Source organism: Capra hircus, chromosome 1 (genome assembly GCF_001704415.2).
Source record: "Capra hircus breed San Clemente chromosome 1, ASM170441v1, whole genome shotgun sequence".
NCBI lineage: Eukaryota > Metazoa > Chordata > Mammalia > Artiodactyla > Bovidae > Capra > Capra hircus.
Window position 1 is genome coordinate 67,626,589 of NC_030808.1, and position 20,057 is coordinate 67,646,645.

A 20,057-nucleotide genomic window follows, 5' to 3' on the forward strand; every position below is an offset into this window, starting at 1 on the left:
ATAATTTTCTTTTCATAAATGTGCCTATCTCCAAAGTAGATTAGCTCTATACGAGGAGAGAGGCTGTTCTAACCACTATGCTGGTAATTTCTGTGATCAGACAGCATTCAGAAAAAATATGCTCCTCTTTGGAACATTTTCCACAGTCCTGGACAAGGGTGATACTTCTAGGACCTGGGAGACTCAGGTGGGCTCATGCCTCTGCTGGAGGCACCCTGAGACCACCTAGAGACATAACTAGAAAGGGACTGGCACATGGACACATTAGCACTTTTGAGGGGAGGAAATCTGGGGTCTAGAACTAGAGGTTGGAAGTAGCCGAGCTGAGTATCCTCTCAGTCTTTCTCCCTGCTTGTTACTGTGTGTAAAGCAGTTTCTAGGATTGCTCTGTGCTTGGAGGTATTTTTAGGAGGAGGTACTGGACCGCTTGACCAAGTACTTGTTTCATAAGGTGAACATTGCTGGGCAACAGTATTTCCTCTCTTTTTTTTTTTTTTAATTTCCTCTCTTATATTAGAAAAATTAAGATTAAAACTCACATACATACACACTGTAAGACAAGGGCCCTCCATCTTTTACTGATTAATTTTTTATTTCTCCTGGTCCCTATATGATGAATCTGTCCTGTCCTTCTGCAGCCAGATTGGAGGTTAGCAAGGTAAGCTTGAAGACTGACTGCTTGGAAGAATGATTTTTTCGAAACCTCAATATAATTTGTCTGCTTTTCCTTTAAGTGTAGAACCATTATGAAGAGCAGAAATAGATTTAAGAACTTTAAGAAAGAGCTGGAATCCATAATGGAACTGAAACTTCCATAATCCTACAATACCATTTTCAGGCCAACTCAATGTGAAAAATCACCAGATCTACTGGTCGGATATCAAATCCAGGCAGAGCACACACCAGTTTATTTTGAAATGCAACACAGATCAGTATTTTATGAATACAACTTATTTCTACATTATCAGGTAAAAACAGCTTCCAAATGCATGCATAGAAAGTTAAGCATAGTCTTTGAACTCCTTATTTCTAAATATACAAAAAATACATTTAAATTATATAATTTTAGTGAATCAAAGACTTATAAAATTACAGTTTTGGTTTTCACAACATAGAAAAAATATAAAAATGACTTTATATATGGTTGTATAATTTTTTACCCAAATTTCAAAGGAGCGGTATGTACCGATTTTGTCTTACAATGCTTTATCCAAAACTCAGAATTGAAACTAATTTGCAGGTTGTACCACATCAATGCCAACCTTTTATTATAAATGAATAACCAAAAACACAAGTGGAAGTGAGGGCACAATCTCTTCACATGCCTCAAAGCTACACTTTCTAAGCCCTTCCTCTTGGAAGTTTGCTCCAGGGGAACGTTTCCATCAGGTGGATGTGCTTTATTGCATGACTAACTCTCCACGGAGCCTTTGAAAACAGTCAGTACATGTTAAGTGAATGACCCCAACCTTAGCAAACAGAACACAGCAAGACGCAGATTAGCAGCTTGTGTCGATACGGCACTACTGCGTATCTCAAAGAATTCTTTGCCAGGAGGTGGTCCCCGAAGAGGGGGATCTGAAACACCCAATCAGGTAGGGGTTGGGGGGGGTGGCGCAGATGATGCCTTTGACTCTGCCCGGAAATGAACGTGGTTGAGTCTGACAAAATACCCACCAAAACACCACCTTCCTCATCCACACCTTACAAGATGTGATATCCGGTAGGGTTAGACGTTCTCAGTTCATAAACGAACACCACCACTTCCAAAGAGAAATGAATTCACATTAGAGATAAAGAAACCAGTTACTGAGAGAGGTGACTGAAGGACACAGTGCATGCCTTACTTATCTGCAACGAGCATTTTAAATGTTGGTGGACAAAAATACACACTGGGGTTGAGACCCTTTTTGAGAAGGGAGTTATTTGCTGCGTTCTTGTTGTCAAAGTTCAATTGGATGCATGACCACTATTTGTGACAGATTGTTTTTCATAAATAATGACAAATTATAATAGAGAGGCCCGAATAAAACTCCCAATCCAGCAATCCTGGAAAATTTGCATTTTTCATCCCATCTTCTATAACTATTTCAAACACAAATGAAAAAATTCTTACTCAACTTAAGTAATAAGGCTAATATAACCCAAATTGATTCTATTTTATGGTAGAAAAACATTTTGGAAAAATAAGAGAAAAAAGCATGAAAAATAATCTTCCCACATATTTTGTTTATCAAATACAAGAATAGATTCTAATCTCACACACCCAAGTCAAGAGTGCTGCCTTTAAGGAGCAGAATTTTAATGATCAATTCAAAAATAATGTATTATACATCTGCTTGCATTAAATTTCAGGCTGCATATTTTCTTCTCATTTTCATCTTAATTTTCATGCTTCTATTAAAATAAGCATTTAAAAGTTTTCCATTATGACACCCTTCTAATATTGGCAATTATATTTCAGTTGATAACCAGTCAGTAAGCTAGTAAGCTAGACTTTTAAAAGATCAACCAATTAAAAAAAAAAAGGGAAAATGTTTCCGTAAAGAACACTGTATATTTAAAATCTAATGCATGTCTAAACTTGGGCTTTACATTTTCATCCAACTCTTTCTTGAAAAGCCTTAAATGCACAGTTTAGCAATTATAGTATGTAGACAAGACGTTAATTAGACAATGTCCATATGTCCAAAGTATTTCTTGGCTGCTCCAAAATGCGGGGACGATACTACTTTTAGTTCATGACTGCCCAACTGGAACATTTCACTGCCTCTGGACTTACAACTTGGTGGGAATTACATAGCACCATAATAAGGAAAAGTATACAAACAGAAGAGCTGAATAAAAATGTAAAAATAAAATAATAAGGGTACATAAACCCATTCCTGATTGTTCTTCAAAACTCCATTTCTAGAGTAACACCTTCCATGTGCTTTCAAGAACAGATTCTCTACCTCTGTGCACTAGACTGGCTTCAGGTCCCTAAGCGAAAATAGCTCCTGGCAAACTCCTTACTCAGGGTGTTCTGAGAATAGTACTGTGAAAGGTACCCGTCATTGACTAGCTACTGAGCTTTCCCTTCCTCAAAACTGTCCAGTTTTGTTAAAATAGGATTGAGGTGGAGCCCCAGTTAAGGTAGCTTCTCTACAATATACACATACTTATTAAATTCAAGCACATTTCGTAGTGGCAAGCAGTAACGACTCAATTGGAAACAAACAAAAGGGTTCTAGTTGTTTTCTGATTATAGGCACTACCCCAAAGTTTCACAGACATGTACATTGTATAACTCATTCACTAGACACGAGGGGAAGGTCCCAGCCATAACTTCAGAGCGTGCCAGAGAACAAACGGCTTCCAGCATGCAGTCAAGCACGTTGAGAGGGAATGCTAAGCACACTGCAGCCTGAAACGCAACTGCTCCAAGCTGGGCACTCAGTGGGCACAACTTCAGGGCTCAGACTGTAACGCTCAAGGAGCTAGTGTTACAGATCTTTCACTTATCAGACATGTGAAGGAAACAGGGGGACATAGAATGCCAAATCCCTTTCTAGCGCCATCATAAACACTGGGAACTTCTGGTTGAAAGAGCATGCTGAAATGGACCGGCCAGGATGTTTTATGTAACAGCTTTCATTTTTCTGTTTTGTTTTTTAGAAAATCCCAGGCCCAGGTGACACTGGATTTTGGTTTATTTATTTATTTATTTATTTTAGTATTTAAAAATAGTTCTTACTTATTTTCTATGAAACGTATTAGGAACTGAAAAAGTCTGCAGCATTTTTTGTCATTGGAAAGTTTGTTTCTGGGGATGTGCAGGAAGAAGGAACTATTCAAATTTCTTGTGTTCTTCAGTATGAGAAAGGATCTTTCTTCTCTGGTGTATCATGTGGAAGTATAACTGGGGAAAAACTGCAAAGAAGAGAAAGAATTGGTTAAGGAAGTGATTTTAAACCACACATTCTATGTAAAGCACATGGACTTGAGGTCCTCTCTGACTCCAACCACTTTCTCTCCCAGCAACCAAGGATGGTAACAAGACGGGCTTGGAGAAAGAAGAAAAACACAAAGAAACTTACTTTCCTGCTTTAGCCGAGAGGGAAGGGTAACGTGGATTGGAATGTCAGATGCTACTGTCACTAGCATTACCAATCAAGATTCCACAGAGCTGCCAAATCATACTCTTTACACAAGCTCATGCTATCTTCACATTTATTCTCTGATTTCCCAACAACTAGGGGATGAATTCTAGTGCGGGAGTTATCATTCCTGTTCACAGAGGAGGAATGGAAGCCTCAGAGAGGGTGGGCATTTGCCTGCGGTCTCACAGCAAATCACTGACAGTCAGGACCAGGCTGCATGCTCCTGACCCTCAGCCTCGCCCTCCCTGTCCCCCTGCTCTGTCACCCAGGAGGATGTCCCAAAGGTACTTCCAGAGAAATGCTGTTCTTTGGGAAGACCGAGGAGTGGCGTTTGATCTGAACACCACTAAGCCACGTTTGGATATGAAAAGCAAACCCTTATGCACTGGAGATTCCGTTCTTGGTCATTTCACGAGTTACTTTAAAAAGGACTGGCTCTCGATTGAACAGGGTGGTACTGCCTGTCTAGGGAGTAGCTGGAAATGCGGGTGGGAGGACTGGAGTGGGGATATTATTGGCATTCAGTGCAAGGGGCCAGTAATGCCAAAATCCACACTATGTGACAGTCCTCCATGACTAAGAACTGTCCCACCCCAAAGGCCTACAGTGTCCCTGCTGGGAGATGCCAGCTTAAGCTATCTGACCTTCACGAGGTTACTGTAAACTGGGGGTTCAAAAACCACATAAAATATTCCAGGAGATGGTCTTGGACGTGCACCATCCACCTTCCCTTCTCAACAGCTCCACTCTATATTTTAGACAGTAACCTGTGTTTTGGGGGAGGTGATTTCTTCTACTGCCAACTCTTCTCTGACAGTTTCTTTCTTTCCAAATGGGTTCCAAGTTGGCCAAATGTCAAACGATCCTCCCAAAGTACCAAGACATCAGTGGGTGTGTGCACACAGATTTGATAAACTGCAGAGGAGGCCCCGGCGCTGAACAGCACTGCCATCCACTCCACTCACTATTTGCAGGCAGGAAGTTATTCACAGAAAAGACCCAGCTTATGCATAAAATTCAACAGTGAGAGAACTATTTTGGTATGAACGCCAGAAAATTTGACAAGCTCTATAATCTAAAAACTGGAAGTAAGGATATAATTAAACCATAAGGAATGCTAATTGTAATCATTTAAAAATGTGAGGCTAGTCACATTTCTATAGATATACTTTAGTAAAGGGAAACTTTGCGGCAAAGAACACTAAGGACTTTTCCACTGGCTGCATTTGTGATTATGTCACTCATATAAAGTGTGGCTGTGGACCCACAGGATCTGACGCAGGACAACGATCCAAAAGCCATTCAATAGGCCTTTAGTGGCAACAAGATGGCTAAATACACCTTCATCCTCATGCAAGGGCCTTCCAGCTACCGAGGCTCCTGGGTCAGAAATGGGGAGCAGATATGGCCCTTTCATTTTGTTACATTCTTCCAGAAGTTGCTCAGTGCCCGAGAGAAAGAAATGTGTTGGGGAGACGGGGAAAATGGAAGTACTTGGGCCAGAGATTCTCTGCTCCTCTGGCAGTGACCCCCTGGTGACCAGAACTTGGGGGACACCATCTCCATCTCAATCACTCACATGGTCACACCAGCTCCAGTGACTGAAGTAATTCCAGATACATGGGTACCTGCTTTTAACTACACTGAAAACCTCAACCTGACACCAGGCTGCTCAGAATTCTAGCCTCTGCTCTTATAGTTCAGGGCATGTAGGATGGAGATGGCGGCTGTGCACGTGTCCATCTTGGTGTGACAGAGGGCGGGTGGGTGTCTGCGGTGTCACTGGGCACACCTTCCTGTAAGGAGAAGGGCGCTCTTAAGACTTGAAGGCAGAGGACACCTGGAAACACTCTGCTTGGGGCAAGTTCCTTCTGTTTCTCTAAAAATCAGAGGTGTGGTTATGGTTACTGACAGTGTGGACAGTGCCCTGCTTCTTGGTGACCCTGCCCTCTATCACTGTTTCTCATTTCTCTCTGCCTTTTTTAAACCCCCGGCCCTGCAGCTAACTTTCACCAATTTGCAAAAGGGGGAAAGCAGGTAATGTAAACAGATACTGTCCATACTGATACTGCAGCTGCAGCAGAGGAGAGAGCACCCCAGAGGGAACCCAAAGCACCCCGCTATGAGAAAACTCCCAGGGCTGCAGCTCACAGGCCACGCACAACATGGGCCGCATGTGCGACAGTGCGACATCTGGTCGGGACCATAATGCTTTCTGTAAGATACGTACATCATCCACTTCCCATGAGAGGAGACTGAAAGAAACCTAAGTTGTGGAAGGGAATCCAAATTTGGTAAAGAAGGCTGCATGGCAACAGCAACCTCTCCTGACTCTGCATTTTCTTCTTATAAATACAAAGTTTTGGAAAGTTGGAAACATGCAGTTGGCTGGAATGAACTGTACAAACTGGTCTCAGCATTAACAACATCAACTACTGAAAACATTCAGGGCCACTGGCTCAGGCCAGAAGCAGAGTGAGCGCCAGCGGACACGAGTGATCTGTAGCAGCAGACAGGGTCTGCACTGCCATCTTGAGCCTGGGTGGGGAGTTAAGGATTTGAAGGGAAACTTTTAATTTCTGTCCTTGGAATGAATCCTATTTTAGTCCTACAAGAGTTTAGCTACCCTAGAAATGAAAGAGTATGGACTTTAACCAAGCCAAGTTGTCTCATTAAAAAGAGGCTGAGAATGGTAAAATGGGGAAGGACTGAGGTACGGAAAGCAGACGCTGGCTGAGAGGAGAGAGTTTCCCTACTCTCTGTAAGACAGCTGATTCTAGGTCTGTGCTCTCTTCTCTTCTAAGGCCACAGAGGAAAATCCCACAGAACTGGGTTTGTTTTCCTTCAGGAATCCTGTCATCCTGTGCTTGACCAGGTCCCTTCTCTACCGAGAGGCCAGCAGGCAGAGGCAAAAGGTTGGCTCTGGTTGGCCCCCATAGCACAAAAAGAGACTAGCAGGTGCAGAGTGCCCGGAGAACTGCTCCTGGAACACAGCCCCACCTGCAACAGGCTGGAAACCTGGCAGCACCTCTGAGGGAGGGGCCCCAGGTTTCCATTAACCAGGCAGCACTTTGTTACTGGTTTGATTTCATGACAGTCTCCTGGCCCCATTCCCAGTTGTCCAACACACCATTTATCTCCATTTAAAGACTTATGCTCAATTTAAAAAAATCTTATGGTGCTCATCAGGATAATACTGGTTAGCCTGGGTGTGGCAAAACTGCAGTTAGGAAGTGTTGCTCCAGAGACTGGAAGGGAAACTCTAGGGGAACAAAATCGGAAAGGTGAAAAGCTCTAAGTTAATTCTAACTACTTAAATTTTTACGCTCTTCCATATTTATCTTTTGTTTGAACATCAACTACCTTTTACATTTGGAGAGAGAGAGCCGCTAGCCACCCTGCTTCCAGCAACAGAGAGGAGGACTTGATTGCTCCTAAAGGGTGTAAAAGGAATCACAAAGCAGAAGTGCATCCAAGAACTTCTCCAAGATAAATGTTCACAAGAAACTGGGATGTCGTTTTTTTCCCTCAAAATGTATGAAATGCAATTTTCCACAAGGGGACACAAGCTTGTCACCTGTGATTGTTAGGATGAGTCATTCAGTTAATGCTGTGGGCTGAAGAAAAATCCAACCTTCCAGTCTGAATTTAACCTGAGGTTTAGGGGAGGATATAGTATCTTACAGCCTAAAATAAGATTCAGAGTCATAATGCCAACGGAAGTAGCTAAGGGAGAAGAAGCATTCAGTTTACATGGCCTTGGGTATAACATGACTTTTGGATATGTGGAAATCAATTATAGGATAGAAACTGAACATCAGAATTTGAGAAAAGGAGTAAACAACTCTTCATCCTCAGCAAACAAGACTCACTTTAGAGAAGCCTCAAACATGGCCTTTTCTCTCTGTTAATGTGCTGGTAGGCAGATTTGAGTATCTATATATTTAAACCTTCAGCTGCTGCTGCTGCTGCTAAGTCGCTTCAGTCGTGTCCGACTCTGTGCGACCCCATAGATGGCAGCCCACTAGGCTCACCCATCCCTGGGATTCTCCAGGCAAGAACACTGGAGTGGGCTGCCATTTCCTTCTCCAATGCGTGAAAGTGAAGTTGCTCAGTTGTGTCCGACTCTTAGCGACCCCATGGACTGCAGCCCACCAGCCTCCTCCATCCATGGGATTTGCTAGGGAAGAGTGCTTTATAATCAGAAACCATCCTGAAGAGAATGCTATGTTCTGTTCAGATGGCTTTAAGTGTTTATTTCCAAAAAAGAAAATAAGAAATAAAGAAAAAATTAATCAATTAATCTATTTTTATTGTACTTGTTTCTACTCAACTACCAATTCCTTAAAAGTGAAGTAATGTCTATTTTGATGTAGCAAAAGTGTAAAACTCTCTCTACAGTGTTTTTCAAATACCATAACAAGCAGCTTTTAAGAGACTGAAAAAGTCAAGGTAAGGTCTCTAATGGCTTTTTTTTTTGCTTTCCACTCAGTACTTTCCTCCAATAGGCAGTTAACCTATCCTGGCATTCACTGTTTCAAACACACGCACTAAGGACTGCATTTTAGCAGCTGAGAGGAATTCATCTTTATTCAGTTACTACCAGAGAAAATTCTTTCTGACAGTCAGCTTCAATGAGAACCAAAGCATCCCCGATAAATAACATTTATGGTGTAAAAACAACCAAAGGCATTTAACTCTAGCTATTGTTGAGCCAATTTTAAAAACATAAATAAATATATGTATAAATATCTACTTACTTGGAATGTAAGAGATCATTATCAGAATTAGGAATGCATAATAATCAAAGGAGAAATTGTATTTGTTAGGTAAACTGATGGAGTACAGGCCAGCCTGTCTGACAAAGGGCAAAGCGGCATATATTGTGAGCAGTTCTCCTGACACTCCCATTGGGTACAGCACAATGAAGAGTGTGTACCTAAAACAAAACAAAATATTCATTACTGAGGTTTGAAGCCAGCTTCAGTAGAAAGATGCACCCTCCCACTCCCACAACCAGTACTGATTATAAGTAACTGGTACTGGTCTTGTAGAAAGCTATTGTTTATACACTTTCCTGTTTACCCACTGCTTAAATTCAGGTTTTACAGCCCAGTTTTTGAAAAGGGCCAAAGCAGGTATGTTTCTGAATGTTCTAAAATAAAATGTATTTGGTCAGCCTCAAAATCTGAGCTGACTAAATAAACAACTCTTCAAAACAACCCCCTAAGATAACTGAAATGATGTCAAATACTGGTAAAGTAGGAGCACGGAGTCATGGTTCATACTGAAGGGTCCTGCCTCGTAGTGGGTGTGGGTTTCCGGGGAAAGGTGTTGAAACATGGTATCCAAGAATCCCTACAATGCAAACCGAGTCTGGTCTGTGGACTGAAAAAAGCAGCATATCCAATGTGTATATACTACAAAGCTTTCAAAAGCCTGTCCATGCTACTGTGAAAAATAAAATACATGCTAAATTTAAAAAATATTAAAAATTTTATGATAGCGTTGGTCATTATGTAATTTTCCAGTCCCTCCCCACCCCCTAAAAACCCCAATTACTATCACATGGGTAACTCCACACAATTTTCTTCACTTTAAAAAGGAGTTTCCCATGTTTTAAAAAGAATTTTGGAGAGGCTCACCCTAGGGAACTAACTGGAAGCCATTCTGAGGTATAAGTATTGCTAAAGAAATCATCAGCTCATGTTTAAAAAGCCTTTGGCTATGTGTGGCTGACAGTAAATACTGGGCTCTAAACCTCCACATACAGGAAGTATGCTGACGAAAGAAAGATATGCTCTCCATTGTCACCTTCAGCCATGCTTAGGAGGAGGGTGGAAAAGCAGGACTCTTCCAGGGGCCACAGAAGAAACAGACAAAGGAATCTTTCTCGAAGACTAAAACCAGGGTGTGGCCAATAACCTTATATAACTAGGAGAGACAGCTATGACTAGGAGAGACAGCTTTCTAGTTTTCCATCAGCTGTGCTGCCCAACTTGGTTAGAAACCGCTACACTTTTCCCATTCTCCTCTTTTCCTAATACAAATGCTTACTGGGGGCGGGGGGAGGGGGGGGAGGAAAGAAAAAGAAGTTCACACGCTTTGGAAACATTTGGTTTAGGTCTCTGTTTAATCATTAAACTCACAGACTGTCTAGGAACCACGTTTTCCTTTATGAAATGAGGCACCTTGGCCCCAAGGACCATTCTGATCCTTGGCTTTGTCGCTCATGCCTGTAGTCTTTTCTAACTCGGAAAGTTGCTCACAGCTGTGTCACAGGTTAGTTTAGACGATCAGATGAATGATCAGAAATTCACCAAATTCATAGCAAATACTATTGTTAAAAATAATCAAAGCAAACTAAATTGATAATATGCTAAAAAGTGCCCTGTAACACTTGTTATTAATTAAAGAGTAATTTAAGAATTATTGTGTTGGAAAAATTGAGATAGGAATTGGACTTGGTCCCAAAAAACCATCATAATGGCAGAAGCTCATCAGTAAAGTTTTCTATGGACAAAAAAGGGATGCTACATCAAATCTCTATTGAATAATTTAACTGAGAGAATTGATTCCAAATAAATCACTTAAGTAGAGATAAAAAATTTAAAAGTGTTTTTATAAATCACAGTTACATAGTCACTTGCCCTCATGAAATCCACAGAGCAGAATTTCATCCAACCCCTACCTCACACAAGTTTTAGAAATAAAAAAATAGTATTTAGGCAATAAAGAAAAAGTACAGTGATACTTCCCAAGTTAGTCTTCATTCCTGTATGTCTTTACCTGGCCCACTTGATGAGGTAAGGCAGATGGTTTAACAGACTGAAGGTATAAAAGGAGTAACGGATAATTTCTGTGATTGTCCAGGCAATAACAAACAGGAGGACACTGTCTTCACTCTGGACCTGTAGGAAAAGGCAGACAAAGGAAAGAGCAAACACATAAAACATTTTAACAAAGAAGCACTCACAATGTGGAGAGCTGACCTTTCCCCCTTGTTGAGCTGGTGGGGTTGAAGTCAACACAGCTCCTGGTCTGTAACCTCAGGGCTCACAGCACAGCACAGAAAGAGCTTGCCACATAAAGAATACAGACATGTCTATGACAACTGCAGAGCCAAGGGACGAGGGGCAAGTGAGAAGAAACTCGGCTTACTGATGAGTAAGAGATACACGGATGGGGAACTACATGAGCTGGAGCCCACAGGGAGAAACAAATACGATGAGTGAGTTTCTGCGTGTTTGCTTGCTGACATGATGTGGAGAATGTGAACCGGTATTGTGGGAGCCAAGAATGCTTAGGCAAGACAGTAAAAGGGTGAACTGGTGAAAAGCTTAGGTTCCATTAATAAGAATTTTAATTTGATTTCCATGACAACTTGGAATCCAGTGAAATTTCAGAGAAGGGCAACATAATGATAAAAACACAACTGAGGATGAAGCTAATTCCCTGGGCAGGATGAATTCATGTGGGGGAAGCTGAAGATCGTCTAAGAGGCAAGCCCATTTATTCTCTCCCACTGGTGACTTCTGATCCCAGATGAGCCTGGTTTAACTCAAAGATTACAGAGGCTTCCATGCTGATCACAGGAGGTGGCTAAAGCCAGAAGAGCTTTGGAATTCTCAGCCTCCTATGAAGTTGCTTTCATGCTGAAAAACCAATATGCTTCTAATAAGGCTCCTTAGTCTGTTAGTTCAGTCGCTTAGTTGTGTCCGACTCTTTGCGACCCCATGGACTGCAGCACGCTTGGCTTCCCTGTCCATCATCAACTCCCGGAGCTTACTCAGACTCATGGCCATCGAGTTGGTGATGCCATCCAACCATCCCATTCTCTGTTGTCCCCTTCTCCTCAAGCCTTCAATCTTTCCTAGTATCAGGGTCTTTTTCAATGAGTCAGTTCTTCAGATCATGTGGCCAAAGTACTGGAGTTTCAGCTTCAGCATCAGTCCCTCCAATGAATCTTCAGGACTGATTTCCTTTAGGATTGACTGGTTGGATCTCCTTGCAGTCCAAGGACTCTCAAGGGTTTTCTCCAGCACCAATTCAAAAGTATCAATTCTTCGGTGCTCAGCTTTCTTTATAGTCCAACTCTCACATCCATACCTCACTACTGGAAAAACCATAGCTTTGACTAGATGGACCTTTTTCAGCAAAGTAATGTCTCTGTCTAGGTTGGTCATAGCTTTTCTTCCAAGGAGCAAGTGTCTTTTAATTTCATGGCTACAGTCACCATGTGCATTGATTTTGGAGCCCCCAAAAATGAAGTCTGTCACTGACTTCTTAGGTATTTTCATTTTAGGGGATTTTCTCACAATATGCCTCAGACTGCAAATCTTGCATGAAAATTTATTACTGCGGTATTAACTTTCAGCATACTCAGCCTTCCCACTCCAGCTAAGTTTATGATGATCCTTCACGCTTGAAAACCAACAGTAAGAATAAGAAACAACCTTGCACCTCAATTCACTTATATTTTCTTACATCCGAAAAGGGCAGTTAGAGAGTTGTATGTGAATAAGAAGTTCCACTGAGCAAACCACACAAATATCATTTACAAGATCTTCTCTGTCTTACTCCTAAGATCTAATATAACAAAAGTATGGCATTCTAACCTTAACTTTTGCTTCTCTGCATTTGGAATGTTATTGAGCACTTATATTCTTCCTCAGAAAGTGAACATGGAGCGATCTGCCTACACAATGAAATAAGCAGTCATTTACATACCTATTAACTAAATTGCTCTGACAAAGAACTTCATAAATCCACAGTTACTATTCTCTAAAAATAGTAAGAATTTTATACTGTCAAGAGCGAGAATACTTTCTGTTTTCCTGGTGCTCTTATATTAGCCAAAGTAAAGTAAAAGCTAAACCCCTTTAAAGCTTTCATGTTTCATTTTTCAGTCTGTCCACAAATCCTTGCTTAAAACCCATCTATACCAAAATACAATTTCAAAGCACACTTTGCTTTTTTTTGATATGCTTTGTAATCCTCATCTTAAGGAGATATACTTTTACAGCTATGGGCTGAAAGCCTTACTCAAAGATCTTTGGGTTATATGAGAGACGTTCTTCTCTAATATTTTGCATTGTAATAGTCTTGAAAGCAGGAAGCGTGTTTTATTCATGTTTTGATTCCCAAAAGCACTTTGTGCTTTTCACAAGTAGGAGCTCAACAGATATTTGTGGAGCAAAACAATACAATCCTAGTCAGCTGCCTGCGCTGTGATACATGATACTAGTTTCTGTGTAGTCTTGGAGGCTTTCAAATAAGGAAAAGCAGACAAGCAAGCCCCCCAGCCTTCTGCTCTGATCCAGTCTAGAAGGTATTTGATTCACACACACCTACAGTTAGACCAAAAGGACTGCAACAGACTCAGGAGGAATGTGAAAAGTCTGTTCCCAGAATCCAGCTGTGAAGACCATGTCATAATTTTTAAAAGCCTAAGGATAGGGAAAATGACCGTTTTGTACAAATGATATCTTCAGATCTACACGAAGTACATGTTATTAAGAAGGGGCTCATGTAAAATCAGAGATCAAACTTATCTAATTTGCAGATAACTATCCGGTAACACAAAATGGGGGTAGAATGGAATGAGTTAAAATGAGTTAATGAGTTTAAAAGACCAATGAGCAGTTTGGGCTAGGTTGACCAAAAATGTTTTGAAGTCATGTTTCAAAGCTGCATGCCCTCACTCATGGCACAAATGAGGGTATGGGCATGGGGCAACCAGGCCAGCCAGAAAATCTTCCTTTGTTTGGAGCAGTGAGCTGTGTGTTGGACCCTCCACACTGCAGACGGCAGGTTTCAGCCCCCTGCTCTACAGTGAGAGAGGAGGCATGGGGAGTGGGTGGCTTGTGTAATTTAGCCAAGGGAGTTTACACGGAAATTCAGCTTGAGAAACAAATGGGCACAAGAGAAAAACCTTTATACACAAACAGCATCATATGTTGGACTTTAAAAGGCTCGGGGAGTATCAGTACACGAAAAACTGTCATTTTTATTACATTCAAAGAAAAACAGATGGTGCCACACAAGAAAATCTCTATGAGCAAACCCTATTCTTCTTAGCCTTTTGGAACCTACTGCTCACCACTCTGGTTATTTCAAAGAAATCCCCTGATCAAGCTTTCTGGTAAGGCTTCTCTCTTCTTGATAGCCCTTTCATTTGTGAAGAGAAGAGATTCCGGTAAACTCTAGGAGATGAAGACTAGAGTCCGCTCTTGGCAGAACTGTGAAGAGTATGTTTATGTTTCTCCTCTGGCTGCCATTAAAAAACACCATAGTCTGGGTAGCTCGAACAGTAGAAATGTCTTTTCTCACAGTTTTACAATTCCAAGAGCAGGGTGCCACCATGCTTGCTTCCTCATGAGGACTCTTTTCCTTGTTCGTTCCAGGTGCCTCAATTAGATGGAAGGACATTATGTTTCCTTCTGCATCTGGCTTGTTTCATTGAGTGTAATGTTTTCAAGTTTCATCCCTGTTGAAGCCATGTATCAGAATTTCCCTCCTTTTAAAGTCTGAATATTATATTGTATGTAAATACCACATTTTGTTTAATGATTCAATTACTGATGGACATTTGCATGGCTTCTGCCTTCTGGCTGCTGCTATGAACATGAGTGTACAAATATCTATTTGAGCACCTGTTTTTTCAATTCTGTTGGGTATGCCTAGAAGTGGAATTGTTAGATCATATAATACTATGTTTAGCTTTTTGAAGAACTGCCAAACTGTTTTCCACATTGGCTACATCATTTTACATTCCTACCAACAGTGCAAAAAGGTTCCAATTTCTTCACGTGTTTACCACCATTTTGCTATTTTCCTTCTTCTTTCCTGACAGTAACCATCCTAATGAGTACAAAGTGGCATCTGCAGTTTTGATATGCATTTTTTCATGTGCTTATCAGTCATCTGTGTATCTTCTTTTGAGAAATGTCTTTTGCTCATTTTTAACTTTGGGGGAAATAATCTTTTTAATAATTATGATGACAATAGCAGTAAAAAATAATTATACATAATAATATAATTAAATAATAGTATAACTGAATTCATACTATATGCCAAGCACTTTTGAACATATATTACCTCTTTGAATCCCCATTTTACAGATGGGAAAAGTGAGGTTTACAGATGTTGAACCCAGCCTGTGCCCCCAAACTCTGAACAGTTCTGACTTGTCTTCCCGGGGTTCAGACACACACACACACCCCTGCTGCTGTGGGGGAGAATACCCCTCTTGCAGTTGAGGATGAGGAGGTGAGGGAGAGACACAGAGGTGGCAGGCTGAAGACATGGCTAGTGTGGCTGGAAAATCAGCTACATGTTGTAAATAAGTAAACCAAGTAAATAAAACAATATAGTTCAAAAAATGGGACTTCTTGCCATTGGAACAGGAATTTACAAACATGGAAGGGAGAACCCTAGAAAGAATACCATGGTGTTGGATTGTAATTGGAGGAACTGGTACGAGCCCACAATTTTATAACACAGATTTATACACTTTTATACATATATAAACTATCCATTGAATATATATTTACACATATTGATATACACAATGATATACTTTTAGATGTACATGTGTATGAGTATACACTTATGTGTATGTTGTTACTGTTCAGTTGCTATGTTGTGCCCAACTCTGACCCCGTGGACTGTAACACACCAGGCTCCTCTGTCCTCCACTATCTCCTGGAATTTGCTCAAATTCATGCCCATTGAGTCGGTGATTATATCTAACCATCTCATCCTCTGTCTTCTTCTCCTTTTGCCTTTCATCTTTCCTAGCATCAGGGTCTTTTCCAATGAGTTGGCCTCTTCACATTACGTGGCCAAAGTATTGGAGCTTCAGCATCAGTCCTTCCAGTGAATTTTCAGGGTTGATCTCCTTTAAGATTGATTGGCTTGATCTCCTTACAGTCTAAGGGACTCTCAAGAGTCTTCTCCAGCACCACAATGTGAAAGCCATTAATTCTTCAGTGCTCAGCCTTCTTTATGGTCCAGCTCTCACATCTGTACATGACTACTGGAAAAACCATAGCTTTGACTATACAGACCTTTGTCAGCAAAGTGAGATCTCTGCTTTTTAACACTATTCTAGGTTTGTCATAGCTTTTCTTCCAAGGAGTAAATGTCTTTTAATTTCATGTCTGCAGTCACTGTCCTCTGACTTTGGAGCCCAAGAAAATAATATGTGTCACTGCTTCCATTTTCTCCTTCTATTTGCCATGCAGTGATGGGACCTTAGTTTTTTTAATGCTGAGTTTTAAGCCAGGTTCTTCACTCTCCTCTTTCACTCTCATCAAAAGGCTCTTTAGTTTCTCTTTACTTTCTGCCATTAAAGTGGTATCATCTGCATATCTAAGGTTGTTGATATTTCTCCTGGCAATCTTGATTTCAGCTTGTGATGCATTCAGCTTGGTGTTTCACATGATGTACTCTGCATACAAGTTGAACAAACAGGGTGACAATATACAGCCTTGACATATTCCTTTCCCAATTTTGAACTAGTCAGTCATTCCATGTAAGTTTCTGCTGCTTCTTGACCCACATACAGGATTTTCAGGAGACAGGTAAAGTGATCTGGTATTCCCATCTCTTTAAAAATTTTCCATAGTTTGCTGTGATCCACATAATCAAAGGCTTTACATAGTCAATGAAGCAGATGTTTTTCTGAAATTCCCTTGCTTTCTCCATGATCCAGTTAATGTTGGCAACTTGATCTCTGGTTCTGCTGCCTCTTGGAGACCCAGCTTGTACATCTGGAAGTTCTCAATTCATGTACTGCTAAAGCCTAGCTTGAAGGATTTTGAGTATAACCTTGCTAGCATGTGACATGAGTGCAATTGTGTGGCAGTGTGAACATTCTTTGGCATTGCCCTTCTTTGGGATTGGAATGAAAACTGATTGTTCCCAGTCCAGTGGCCACTGCTGAGTTTTCCAAGTTTGCTGACATACTGAGTATAGCACTTTAATAGCATCATCTTTTAGGATCTGAAATAGCTCAGCTGGAATTCCATCATGTCTACTAGCTTTGTTCACGGTAATGCTTCCTAAGGCCTACTTGACTTCATGCTCCAGGAAGTCCGGCTCTAGGTGAGTGACCATACCATCGTGGCTGTCTGGGTCATTAAGACCTTTTTTGTATAGTTCTTCTGTGTATTCTTGCCACCTCTTCTGTTTCTATTAGGTCCGTACCATTTCTGTCCTTCATTGTGCCAATTCTTACATGAAATGTTTCCTTGATCTCTCCAATTTTCTTGAAGAGATCTCTGATGTTTCCCATTCTATTGTTTTCCTCTATTTCTTGTACTCCAAGGCCAAACTTGCCATCCACAAAGGGAAAAAAAGGACGCTGTTTAGACTGTTAGTGAAATCTGAGTGAAGTCTGTGGGTGGGACGGTAGTATTTTATCAGTTTTGGCTTCCATATTGGAGGGTTGTATGCAGGTGATGTAGGAGTGTCTGAAACATGCACTTGAATATTTAGGGGGGACAGGACATCATGTACAGCTTGCTCTCAAGGTTCAGGAAAAAAAGGATATGCAAATACAGAGGAGTAGGTGATGGAACGAATGTAGTAAAATGTCAATAGCTGGAGAATCTGAATGAAGGAAACATGAGAGTCTTTTGTACTGTTCTAATTTAAACTTTCTGTAAACCTCAAATGATTTCCAAATAAATTATTTTAAAATATCACCAGAGTAGTAAGCAACCACTTTGGGGACATAATTAGAAGCAAAAATATCACCTGGTTTCTATAAATTGCCTTTGATATGAAGAATCTGAATCTGCTGGAGGAGGTGGGCTACATAACCATAAAAGAAGATGTAGGAACATTTATAACAAAAACTATCAATAAAAGCACACTTGAGATGGAACAATAGATTTAATGCTGAGGCTAAACTGGCATTCAAATTACTACGGTCTTAAACTGTAAGTACCCCAAGGGCAGGTCCAAACACTCCCTTTGAAAAAGGGGTTAGCTGACTTAAAAGGCAAAATGAGATTTTTCAATAAATGCTTTAGATTAGGATAATAATGATGATTAAGATAATGATAACTCCCATTAGCAGGGCTAATTATCCCTTAAGTATGGTAAAAGTAATTATGTATAAATCTTCACCAGCTAACTGTGAAACTATTTTAATAAGTATAAAGAATTCATTCCTATGTGAACAGTCAATTATATCTCTGTTTTAAAAGTCAATTATATCTCTGCTTCAGGACACAGAGAAGAATTCAATACAGTTATACAAAAAATTGTCACTGAAAGTCTGGGAAAAGATAAGGTTACATTATAGCTAATATGTAATTAACATTTACTGAGCACCTACTAAGTGCCAGGCACTGTTCTAAATGCTTTATATGTATTAATGCACTGCACCTCCAGGACCACCCAATGAGGAGGAACAAGTGGGCCTGGGAGACTAGAACAGCTCCTTAGGAGCTGGACCAGGCTGGTGTACCCCTCAGCTGGGCAGCTGGAGTGTGACACGTGGTGCCAGCAGCCTGTCTTTCCTGCCTTGTCAGTTACCCCACTCTAAGGCTCTGCTTGACTCTGGTCCTGAGCAAGCCCTGTGAAGGAGGCACCTGTGATTTCTCTTTTCCATGCAAACTAGTGCTGAGCATGATACCAGAGCAGAGAAGGTACTGAATAAGTATTTGCTGACCTGTCTGCAGCCTGGCCTGCATGTTCTCTGCCTTGGCTGGAACAGCCTTGGGTGGGGAGGGCTGGGCGCCTGGGAGAGTGAGGTCACAGGGCTACTGCCTTGAGGGTAACGTCAGCAGGTTTGGGCTGGGGCACAGGACAGTTCTGACGACAATCCTGGTCCTTTCCATGACTTTATTAAGTTTTTTTGAACAAAAATGTAACTCATCTATTTATCTACTTAAAAGGAATGTCCTCCTTGATAAGAAATTAATGTAATAAATACTGACGTGTGGTGGTTTAAAAAAAAGATGTCTGGATAAGTGTTGGTCTTTTCACATGGCAACCGCATGTGTAAAGTATCCATGATTTAATGTTTATGGGGGAGCGGACTAAGCAGAGGGTGAGATGTATGGAGAGAGTAACACGGAAATATACAATACTGTATGCAAAATAGATAGCCAGTGGGAATTTGCTGTATGACTCAGAACTCAAACAGGAGCTCTACGACAATCTGGAAAGGTGGGATGGGGAGGGAGGGGACAAGAGTGTACCTATAGCTCATTCTTGTTGATGTATGACAGAAAACCACAAAATTCTGTAAAGCAATTATCCTTCAATTAAAAAATAAAATAAAAACCTATGATAGGATACACAGTAAACAAACCAGAAAAAATACTCCTTTTATATAGAAAATGTGAGTTATATTAATATACTTCCCTTTTAAAGGAGAGAAAAATATGCAACTATATAAAATTTTCTTAACCTACAATGACAAGGGGGATTGATTAAAAATTATTTCCATTACAACACAATAACTACTCTTTAATATGGATGATGGCCTAGTTAAATGTTTTGGCTTACTGAAACAAGTCTTGGTCATGAAATTAACTTTTCTGAACATGCAATGAAAAACCTGTATAAGCATGCAGTAAATAGGCAATGCACGATCAATTCTGACAAAATCAGACATGCAGGTCTGAATGCTAAAATGTTCCCATTAGTCCAACTTTGATGCTACTATCTGTCAGCCCATTTCCCGGGAAATATGAAGAAAGAATGGCAATTTCCTACAACTAGCCTCTTTTCCAATCACTGCAACTCTGGAACCAAACAGACCTCCAGGCTTCCAGGCTGCATGTCCTTATCCTTTCCCAGCTTCAACATCCTCATATGGAAACTGAGGTAACATATTTGCCTTTGCACAGGTTCACGTGAGGTTAGAAAAACCTATCAAGAGCTTAGTAAAGT

General features: G+C 40.7%; 1 protein-coding gene across 1 annotated transcript in view; it reads right to left on the reverse strand.

Annotated features, from left to right (window-relative positions):
* Positions 881 to 20,057, reverse strand: part of HACD2 (3-hydroxyacyl-CoA dehydratase 2) — a 91,725-nt gene continuing 72,548 nt past the window's right edge. Inside the window, exons 5-7 of the mRNA XM_018045763.1 lie at positions 10,932 to 11,053; positions 8,903 to 9,081; positions 881 to 3,912 (exon numbers count right to left, since the gene is read on the reverse strand). Of these exons, the coding sequence (XP_017901252.1) occupies positions 3,830 to 3,912; positions 8,903 to 9,081; positions 10,932 to 11,053 (384 nt within the window). The 3' untranslated portion in view covers positions 881 to 3,829. The remainder of the gene's footprint in view (positions 3,913 to 8,902; positions 9,082 to 10,931; positions 11,054 to 20,057) is intronic.